At 41.5% G+C, this 11,673-nt stretch overlaps 1 protein-coding gene across 1 annotated transcript; it reads left to right on the top strand.

Annotated features, from left to right (window-relative positions):
• Positions 1–615: 615 nt before the first annotated feature.
• Positions 616–11,460, top strand: LOC311122575 (protein SEC13 homolog). Its single transcript, XM_084196916.1, has 9 exons — positions 616–781; positions 1,186–1,230; positions 1,452–1,567; positions 1,776–1,927; positions 2,274–2,407; positions 2,737–2,870; positions 4,598–4,718; positions 7,688–7,834; positions 10,627–11,460. The coding sequence occupies exons 1-9, from the start codon at positions 779–781 to the stop codon at positions 10,735–10,737; spliced, it is 963 nt and encodes a 320-aa protein (XP_084053042.1). The 5' UTR covers positions 616–778; the 3' UTR covers positions 10,738–11,460.
• Positions 11,461–11,673: the final 213 nt, after the last annotated feature.

Below are 11,673 nucleotides of genomic sequence, written 5' to 3'. Positions count from 1 at the left end.
CATTGTCTTAGATTATTGTTATGGCCTACACACACTAAAGCATAGTCTATCATTCCTAATAGGTGAGAAAGGTTATAGACTACTTTTAAAGACACTAATAAATTCTCATAAAAGTAGGCAAACATACTTAGTGGCCGACACAGAAAAAAATGACAGTCATTGTTGCTACATTATTACTGTGTCATTCCACACTCAAACTTGCATTGCAAAGCAGTCTGCTTTCTTACAGAAAGTATTTTGTCAGTATATGTCATTTTCTCCAATAGATTGGAGATGTGGTACAATACTACATTCAACATCTTGACTACCAGTTACAGTCAATTTAAATATGATCAAAGTTATGGATAAAAACGTTGAAATAGTGGAGCAGAAGTTTTAGCTGGAGAAAATGGCTAGAGAGGGTGGCAATAGTGACAAACTAACTTAGGCCAAGAACAAACTGGGAAACATTACACTTGCAGGGTGCTTTAGAAATATGCACCACTGTGTTATGAGTAAAATTAATTTGCCATTTCTACTGCCACCAGGTGGAACTAATGCTCAACGTATAGGAACTTTTATTTCGCGGGACTATTTGTAAGCGCAATGCTTGTTTCAACCGGAACCTTGGCGCACGCACACGGAAGTTGTTTTTTCAGTGATTGTAAAGTTGTTGCCACGTCGGTTCAGAAAAACGTTCTTGATACATCGTAAAACCGAGATACATTGATAATAGAGTTACACGTCTGGCAGTGCATTTCTCTGTTTAGGGACAAACTCATTACGATAATCTTCAATCATGGCGAGTAACGTAATTTCTGGTATTTCTGACTGCAGTTGTTAGCTAATTAGCCGGTTAGCAAGGTAACTGTTAACGTTAGATAGCTAACGCTAGCTTGTCAAGTTGCTAAGCTCCACAAGTGTATTTTTTATAAAGTTAAACTTATTGTTTACTACTAAATAGACCGTTAAGTATACGGTAATATATGTTACAAAATCTTGTAATGCTGTTTTATGCAGTAACGGTATCTCTGCGATTAGTTCACCAAGCTTCTATCTAGCTAGTTAAGTAGCTAACTAACGTTGATAGCTAGTTTGTGTAACTAGCAAAGTTAGATTTAGCTAACTAACGGAACGTTATTATTTTAGACTGGCGTTCTTTCAAATAATCTCTCACTTCTTGTGTTTGTGTTTCATTAAATATAGGTTTCTGTCATCAACACGGTGGACACCTCCCACGAGGACATGATCGTAAGTAACGTTAAATTTTTGTTATGTGACAGCTACTAGCTAACGTATGTTATAATTCAACCAGCTGTAGCAAACTGAATGTACTTTATTTATCCCCGATCTAATCTAATCTTAGTAGCTAACTCACTCTACTGTGACTAATCTAACATAATAATTGCAACCTTTGACCTCTTCTTATGACATGCTCTGTTGTGTCATATGATGTCCTGTTGCGTCTTCAGCATGATGCCCAGATGGATTACTATGGCACCAGACTGGCCACCTGCTCTTCTGACAGGTCTGTCAAGATCTTCGATGTTAAAAACGGAGGACAAATCCTAGTGGCGGACCTGAGAGGGTAAGACGTGACTCTGCTTGATTAGGGGTCGACTCAGCGAAAGGAAATTGCCCACGAGCAGCACCGCAGATATTGCAATGAGCGAGATGCAATACTTATTTTCCAGCACACACAGAGTGAACTGTCATGTCCCTGTTTCATCTCCTCTCTCCATTACCTGTGAAGTGCTGTATCCAGATATCTCTGCCTCTATCTCCCCTCTCTGCAGCCATGAGGGTCCTGTGTGGCAGGTGGCCTGGGCTCACCCCATGTATGGCAACATCCTGGCCTCATGTTCCTATGACAGGAAGGTGATCATATGGAAGGAAGAGAACGGAACCTGGGACAAGATGTACGAGTACACTGGACACGACTCTTCAGGTAAGAACATTCCCGGTAAATAACTCACAAATGTATTCAATTCATATTTTACGTAATTTAGCAGACACTCTTATCCAGAGCGACTTACAGTACATTGAGTGCATACATTTTTGTATATGGTTAGAATATTTTCAATGATCTTATTGAAAATATTCAAACCGAGTTCTTCAATCCTTGTGGGTGCTTGGAACCCACAGGGTATGCAATGTGTTGTTCAATTTCACTTTCGATCAAACCCTATTCAAGACCAGGGATGAATAACACTGCCATTAAGCATTGTCAGAAGCTCTCTGTGTTTTTAGTGTATATTAATGAGTACTTCCTGTCTTCCTTCTTGTGTTTCCAGTGAATTCAGTGTGCTGGGGTCCCTATGACTTTGGTCTGATCCTGGCCTGTGGCAGCTCAGACGGTGCCATCTCATTGGTCACCTGCTCTGGGGATCAACAGTGGGACATTAAGAAGATCAGCAATGCACACACAGTGAGTAACCTCCTGAGTGGCGCAGTGGTCTAAGGCACTGCATCGCAGTGCTAGCTGTGCCACTAGAGATCCTGGTTCGAATCTGTCGTAGCCAGCCGCGACCGGGAGACCCATGGGGCGGCGCACAATTGGCCCAGCGTCGTCCAGGGTAGACACTAAGTATTTTCTCTAGGGCTGGGTTAATATGAATAAACCTAAAGTGTAAAATGTCAGTTGTGACTGTCCTGCTGGTTATCATAGTCCTAATTGAGTTCATATGAATTAATTTCCTTGGTCTGGACATGTCAGTATGTGACTGCGTGTTGTAACCCCCTCCTCTGTCCTGTTAGATCGGCTGTAACGCAGTGAGCTGGGCTCCAGCAGTGGTGCCAGGTAGTCTGATAGACCAGCCGTCGGGTCAGAAACCCAACTACATCAAGAGGTTTGTCTCAGGAGGCTGCGACAACCTGGTCAAGCTCTGGAAGTAAGTAGCGGATGATTGGAGGGTGTCTTATCTTCTCTGTTATTGAAATGCTTCTGTTTTATTTACAACACAGCTACAGCTCCTTCAGAAAGTATTCATACCCATTGACTTATTCCATATTTTGTTGTTACAGCCTGAATTCCAATTTGTAAAAAAAAAAATCCGCCCATCTACATACATACTCCATAATGACAAAGTGAAAACATGTATTTAGAATGTTTAGCAAATGTATAGAAAATAAAAAACAGAAATATCTCTTTTACATAAGTATTCAAACCCCTGAGTCAATACTTTGTAGTAGCTCCTTTGGCAGCGATTACAGCTTTGAGTCGTCTTGCGTATGTCTGTATCAGCTTTGTTAAGTTAGATGGGGAGCGGCAGTAAACAGCAATCTTCAAGTCTTTCCACAGATTTTCAATGGGATTCAAGTCTGGGTTTTGGCTGGGCCGCTCAAGGACTTTCACATTCTTGTTCTGAAGCCATTACAGTGTTGCTTTGGCTGTATGCTTGGGGTCATTGTCCTGTTGGAACGTAAATCACCCGTCTAAGGATGTTTGCGCTCGGAAGCAGGTACTCATCAAGGATTTGTCTGTATTTGTCTCCATTCATTGTTCCCTCTATCCTTACCAGTCTCCCAGTCCCTGCAGCTGAAAAGCATCCCCATAGCATGATGCTGCCACCACCATGCTTCACTGTAGGGATGTTGTTAGATGGGTGATGAGCTGTGCCTGGTTTTCTCCAGATATAGCTCTTTGCATTCAGGCCAAAGAGTTAAAAAAAATTATCATCAGACTACAGAATATTTTGCCTTATGCTCTCTTTCACGTGCCTTTTTGCAAACTCCAGGCGTGCTGTCATATGTGCCTTTTTCTCAGGATTGGCTTCCGCATGGCCACTCTCCCATAGATTGGTGAAGTGCTGTAGAGACTGTTGTCCTTCTGGCAGGTTCTCCCATTTCAGCCAAGGTTCTTGGTCACGTCTTTCCTTCTCAGTTTGGTCGGATGGCCAGCTCTAGGCACAGTCTGGGGTAGTTCCATATTTTCCCCAATGATGGAGACCACTGTGCTCTTGGAAACGTTCTACACGCTCAGATTGTTTTATACCCTTCCCCAGATATATGCCTCATCACAATTCTATCTCGGAGATCAACGGACAGTTCCTTAGACTTCATGGTATAGTTTCTGCTCTGACATGCACTGTCAACTGTGGGACCTTATATAGACAGGCGTGTTTCTTTCTAAATCATGTCCAAACAATTGAATTGGCCACAGGTGGACTCCAATCAAGTTGTAGTGACGTCTCAAGGATGATTAAAGGAAATTGGAGGCACCTGAGCTCAATTTGGAATGTCATAGCAAAGGGGTGGGAATACTTATGTAAATTAGATTTCAGTATTTCATTTTCAATAAATGTGCAAACATTTCTAAAAACATGTTTTCACTTTGTCATTATGGGGTATTTTGTGTAGATGGGAGAGAACTCAAAATGTGAAATAAGTCAAGGGGTATGAATACATTCTGAAGGCACTGTATAGTTCCATGAAATCACTCAAATCTTTACAATTTACTTACTTGCATTAACATCAATTCTCTTGTAATAACAACATGATGATATAGTTATAACAGCGTGAACAACTTTATGTAAGGTGTTACCAAATAGGTTCCGATGGCAAGTGAGGAGTTTGAATAAAATGGTTGACAGACAGGTTTGTGTGTCTTCTTTCTTAGAGAGGAGGATGGCCAATGGAAGGAGGACCAGAAGCTGGAGGCTCACAGTGATTGGGTCAGAGATGTAGGCTGGGCTCCCTCCATAGGACTACCCACCAGCACCATTGCCAGCTGCTCTCAGGTAACCTACTGTCAGTAAAAAAAACATTGTATGGCTGGTACAGATGTAGGATCTTTATTTGATCACCCTGTTACAGGATAACTTTCCTGTAGTGTATTTGAGGTTTAAAAAGGCTTCTGAAGTTTGTAATTTCCACTTTAACATTTCAGACTTCATTTTCCCTTACCAAAAATGTATCAACCCATGAATTATAATCCACATAATAATTCACATTTTCTGTTGCTGCAGGATTATCTTCCTGCTTTAGCAAACTGGCTCAAATTAAGATGTGATTGTATTAGAATCCCAATTAGCTGTTGAACAAGCAGCAGCACGGTCGTTCCACTAAAATTATATTTTAAGTAGAAATTATGCACCAATATTGAATTTTAAAAGCCTGATATATTAAATGAAGTGCACTTTAATATAGACCACACTGAGAATTCAATAAATCAATTTTTTTAATATGAATAAAGGCTTGTTAAAATGCTAAACTTCTGCATTTTGACATGTCCCTCCGTCAACCCTGTGTCACTTCTAGGAAGATTTTAACCCACTTAATCCAAAAACGTCTCAAAGTTTCACCATCATTGTAAAGGCCTAGTTATTTTGCTGCTTTGACAGTTATTTCTGACGATGATTATTTATATTCATGTGATTAGCCTTTATGTGTGTCCCTCATTCTAATGCCAACCTTGTTAAAATGGTTACTCCTTTAAAACAATGGACCATTCCATTGTTTGGTTAACCCAAACAATTTACCCCTTTTAAAAACATTGGACCATTCCACCAAATTAAATGATTTACAGCATTGTTTGGGTCCTCTGAACAGCGGTGGAAAAGGAAGTAAGTCTTCTCTCTCTTTTTGGTCTATTTATAATTGTTTTATCAGTTAATATTAGGAAAACTTGAATTTGATTTAACTATCGTTATGTGTGGAACATATGTATAATTCCTAATTTAATGAACAGCGTGTGGTCCCATGCTCTGCACCACATGAGGAGTAATGGCTGATCTTCACCTAAAAACTCAACCCTGTTATCGTCAACCCTGTTAGAGGCCCAACTAACTTTATCAGTTTGATATTACGTTTATTTGTACAAGGGATACTTGATCAATGAGAAAATGTTGGGTTTATCTCAAACATGTTTTTATTTAATACTTAGTAAACCGTTACATTCGGAAAGTATTCAGTCCCCTTGCCTTTTTCCACATTTTGTTACTTTACAGCCTTATTCTAATATTGATAAAAAATATGTTTTTCTCATCAATCAACACGCAATACCCCACCTGTCTATATAAAGGTCCCACAGTTGACAGTGCATGTCAGAGCAAAAACCAAGCCGTGAGATCGAAGGAATTGTCCATAGAGCTCCGAGACAGGATTGTGTCGAGGCACAGATTTGGGGAAGGTTCCCAAAAAATCTCTGCAGCATTGAAGGTTCCCAAGTACACAGTGGCCTCTGTCATTCTTAAATGGAAGAAGTTTAGAACCAACAAGACTCATCCTAGAGCTGGTCGCCCGGCCAAACTGAGCAATCGAGAGAGAAGGGCCTTTGTCAGGGAGGTGACCAAGAACCCGATGGTCACTCTGACAGAGCTCCAGAGTTCCTCTGTGGAGATGGGAGAACCTTCCAGAAGGACAACGATCTCTGCAGCACTCCACCAATCAGGCCTTTATGGTAGAGTGGCCAGACGGAAGCCACTCCTCAGTAAAAGGCACATGACAGCCCACTTGGAGTTTCCCAAAAGGCACCTAAAGGACTCTCAGAACATGAGAAACAAGATTCTCTGGTCTGATGAAACCAAGATTGAACTCTTTGGCCTGAATGCCAAGCGTCACGTCTGGAAGAAACCCGGCACCATCCCTACGGTGAAGCATGGTGGTGGTGGCAGCATCATGCTGTGGGGATGTTTTTCAGCGGCAGGGACTGGGAGACTAGTCAGGATTGAGGGAAAGATGAACAGAGCAAAGTACAGTGATACAGAAAACCTGCTTCCAACAGGACCCTAAGCACACAGCCAAGACAATGCAGGAGTGGCTTCGGGACAAGTCTCTGAATGTCCTTGAGTGGCCCAGCCAGAGCCCGGACTTCAACCCGATTTTAAGATCTCTGGAGAGCAGCGATGCTCCCGATCCAACCCGACAGAACTTGAGAGGATCTGCAGAGAAGAATGGGAGAAACTCCCCAAATACAGGTGTGCCAAGCTTGTAGCGTCATACCCAAAAACACTCGTCTGTAATCGCTGCCAAAATGTGCTTCAACAAAGTACTGAGTAAAGGGTCTGAATACTTATGTAAATGTGATATTTCAGTTTTTTGTATTTTATATGTTTTTGCTTTGTCATGATGGGGTATTGTGTGTAGATTGAGCTGTTTTTTTTTGGGGGGGGGAAGTAAAGGGGTCTGTCTACTTGTACATAAGTGTATGTAACAGAGTTGGCAGACGGTGTGGTACAATGCAGAACAAATGCTCTTAGTTCATAGGACTTTAATGGCTGAGATGGGAAAAGGTGTTTTCCGTAGGCTAAACATATCCTCCATATAATTTTAATGTTGAAAGAAGAGGTATTTGAAAGTTAATTTCTTAAAAGTTTGCCTGTCCAAACGGCACCTATTCGTGGAATGACCCCAGGTATTGTTCCTGGGGTCCACAAGATCCTACAGTGTTTGTGATTTTGGCTCATTTCATATAACCAGCAAACTGCTCAGGGTCAATTCCAGTTTGATTGAATTATTGCAATTCTAACAAAGTGTCCGTTTATTTAACATTGGGATGTTTCCATTCTCATTGAAAGTAAAAGGCACTCCTGAATTGAAATGGAACTGAACACACAACCCTGTTATATCATCTTTTAAAATGTGTTGGGACCTTGTGAACTGCACAAAAAAACAATTTGTTGTGGTCTGATCTGCCAGTCAGTGTCTGACCTTTATCTCGGAACAAAAACACCTAACAAAAAATCTCTCTTGCTGTCTGTGTGTGCAGGACGGCAGGGTATTCATCTGGACGTGTGACGACCCTTCAGGCAACACGTGGACGGCTAAACTCCTCCACAAGTTCAACGACGTGGTGTGGCATGTCAGCTGGTCCATCACTGGAAACATCCTGGCTGTGTCTGGGGGGGATAACAAGGTCAGTACACACACACACACACACACACACACGGTCAGTGGTGAAGTGTTTACTCTTTTACCAGGCAGCTGAATAAACTTGATCCCCAGCAATGTATCATTTATGCCACTTAGCAGATACTTCATCCAAAGCGTCTAAAACAGGGGTGTCAAACGTCCGGCCCATGGGCCGGATCAGGCCCGCAAACGGGTTTAATCCGGCCCGCGAGATGATAAAAAAAAAAAAAATAATAATAATAATAATAATAATTTTGTAAAGTATAAAAATGCGCTGCAATTTTCCAATAAAATAAACTGCTGTTCCAATTGCGTCCACTGGATGGCGCAATAGCAATTGTGTTAAGCAAGCAAACTGTTTATACCGGGGCAGAGCAAGTAGGTCAAGCACGTGCAGCCAATGAGCTACTTTGTTTTGCCCACGATATTTATTAGGGCTTCTACTTTTAACATTATGTGCTTTGGCACCCTCATTGCCCCAATATGTCTCTGTCAAAAAAGAGAAAAGTGGACGCAGAGTGCAGAGTGTTCCAAGAAAAATGGTCATCCTATTTATTCACGGAATTGAATGGGAAAGCTGTATGTTTGGTGTGTTCAGAGCATTTTGCAGTGCTGAAAGAATATAACCTTCGTCGCCACTATGTGAGTCTTCATGCCGACAAATATGACAACTTTCAAGGACAGCGGAGATGAGAGAAGGTGAATGAACTGTTGGCGGGTCTGAAGAAACAGCAGTCTGTGTTTACTCACAGCCGAGACATCAGTGACGCTGCAGTGAAAGCTAGCTACCTCATTGCTAATGAAATCGCAGTGGCTTCAAAACCATTTAGTGAGGGTGAATTTGTAAAAACATGCATGATGAAGACAGCGGAGATTGTGTGCCCTGAAAAGCGGCAGGCTTTTGCAAATATCAGCCTGACAAGAAACACAGTTGCAGACAGGATTTCCGATCTTTCAGTGTATTTGGACAGCCAGTTGAAGCAAAAAGTAAAGTCATTTATTGCGTTTTCGGTTGCAATTGATGAAAGCACGGACATTACAGATGTTGCACAACTGGCCATTTTCATCCGCGGAGTTGATGACACATTGACCGTCACCGAGGAGTTCGTGGAGTTGGTGCCGATGACAGATACAACGACAGCAGCTGATATTTTTACCGCACTCGTCGGCGCGCTGGACAGGGTCGGAGTGGACTGGTCCCGCGCTGTCAGCCTGGCTACAGATGGTGCGCCCTCAATGATCGGGAAAAAAGCAGGCGTTGTGACAAAGTTCAGAGAGAAAGTGCAATCTGCAAATGGAGGACGTGATTTTTTGACTTTTCACTGTATTTTGCACCAGGAGGCTTTGTGTTGCAAGTCATTAAAGATGGATAATGTCATGAAGGTGGTCATCCAAACTGTTAATTTCATCCGATCCAGAAGCCTGAATCACCATCAGTTTGACAGCCTTCTCAGAGAGAAAGACCACATCTATGGCCTGCCATACCACACTGAGGTAAGATGGTTAAGCCGAGGTGCTGTGCTGAGGCGTTTCTTTGATTTACGAGAAGAAATTGAACAGTTCATGGAAGAAAAGGGCAAACCAGTGTTAGAATTTCATTCCGCAGAATGGATGCAGGACCTTGCATTTATGGTGGATGTTACAGAGCACCTGAATAACTTGAACAAACAGCTGCAAGGGCGCAACAAAGTTGTCACGCAGTATTATGACAGCATACGTTCTTTCAAGTTAAAGCTGTCATTGTGGGAGACGCAACTTGCCGGTGGTGATGCAGCTCACTTCCCCTGTCTGAAAAATGTGTGCGCGACCCAACATGTGGCAGACATGAAGCGGTTCAAAGATAAAATAACGGGACTGTTACGGGAGTTTGAGCAACGCTTTCAAATTTATATTTATATGTTTTTATGTTGATGTGCTATTGTTTTTAATTGTTTTTATTTTATTTGTATATTTAACCTATTCTTGACTCTGTGGTTCTTGCACTTGTTTGGGGAACAGGATTTCATTATTTTTATCTACATTTCTGCCTGAGAAATGACACCTTGATATAGTTCTGTGATCTGTGATATACTTCTGTGAATCACTGAGGCATTGTGTGTTTGTGTGTTCTTTGTCCTCAGAACTTTCAAATAACTTGACGTGTTTTATGATTAATAGTGATGTTGTGCTTTTGGACACTGTCCTCAGGCTCCAGCTTTATGTTTATATGTTTTTATGTTGATGTGCTATTGTTTTTAATTGATTTTATTTTATTTGTATATTTAACCTATTCTTGACTCTGTGGTTCTTGCACTTGTTTGGGGAACAGGATTTCATTATTTTTATCTACATTTCTGCCTGAGAAATGACACCCTGATATAGTTCTGTGATCTGTGAAACAGTTCTGTTAATCACTGAGGCATTGTGTGTTTGTGTGTTCTTTTTCTTTAGAATTTTCAAATAAACTTGACGTGTTTTATGATTAATAGTGATGTTGTGCTTGTACTATTTTGGACACACTGTCCTCAGGCTCCAGCTTTATGTTGTATGTTGATCGTATTAAAACAAAGAAAACAATCTGAAGTTGTTGTTTTTAAGTTATATATACCATGATTTTTCTGGTCCGGCCCACTTGGGAATAGATTTTCCTCCATGTGGCCCCTGAGCTAAAATGAGTTTGACACCCCTGGTCTAAAAGTACAGTGAGTTTATACACGTACATCCCATCATCAGTGCTGTCACAAATGATCCCCTTGGTTACCTGTCATTCTCGTCCAGTGTTGTTTTCTGATGTATATTGTTGTCGGCTGTCTCCAGGTGACGTTGTGGAAGGAGTCGGCAGACGGCCAGTGGGCCTGTATCAGCGACGTCAACAAAGGCCAGGGAGCCGTATCGTCCATCGCAGACGGAGCGAAGAACGAGCAGTGATCCAGGCACAGAAGGACATTCCACTCCTCTTCCTACCCCCTACAGAGAATGAATGGGCTACTACTCGAGACACTACTACCACCTAGCCTGTTAAGCTCAGGAGTGGCCCCTCTCTCTCTCTCTCTTTCTCTAACAGACTTTAAGACCATATTTTATGAGGACATTTCCCTACAGACCGATTTGAGGTGTCATCATTCAGTTTACGATGATCCAGCTTTAATTTCTATTCTCTTAAGGAGAAGTCTGTCTTTTGATCCAATGATTTTTGTCTCAGTTAAACACCAGGGCTGTGTCTGAAATGGTACCCTATGCCCTATATAGTGCACTACTTTTGGCCCTGTTTAGGGAATAGGGTGCCATTTCAGACGTAGTCCACGCTTGCATGTCATTAACTCCCCTTTCCACAGCTCCTGAACTTCAAGGTGTTAATAAATGAACAATAATGAAGTGTTATTTTTAATAGTTTGTCTAATGAGACGTGTTTAATGCATGTGCAAATGGCTGGCGAAATTATATTAAATGGTTACCATTGAGGGAAAATGCCTTATTTAAAACATGTTCAAACCTGCTCAGAACATTCATAGATTACATACTTGCTTGTAAAAAATAACGTTCTGTCAAATATTAAACTGTTTTTGTGCAAGATTTTCTTCCAATTGATTGTTAGAAACAAGAATGTTATGTTTTCATATTTCAAATAATTAAAAAGAACTTCAAGGAAAAGCTGTTTCCAAAAGCTAAACTATTTTTTTCTATGATTGATCAGTCAGGGAGGGCCTGTTTGGTGATGTGACTGCCCCAGCTGCCCCAGATCTGACACCAATAATCAACGAATCATTGTCTCCAGTTTAGAATAAGATTTGTTGTTTAATCAGGTGTGTTATCTAGGGCTGGGGAAAACGTGACACCAATCAGGCCCGAGGACTGGAGTTTCCC

Source organism: Coregonus lavaretus (assembly GCF_964263955.1).
Source record: "Coregonus lavaretus genome assembly, contig: HAP1_SCAFFOLD_570, whole genome shotgun sequence".
Lineage (NCBI taxonomy): Eukaryota > Metazoa > Chordata > Actinopteri > Salmoniformes > Salmonidae > Coregonus > Coregonus lavaretus.
The sequence above is the reverse complement of the archived record's forward strand: the minus strand, read 5'-3'. Positions and strand labels throughout refer to the sequence as shown.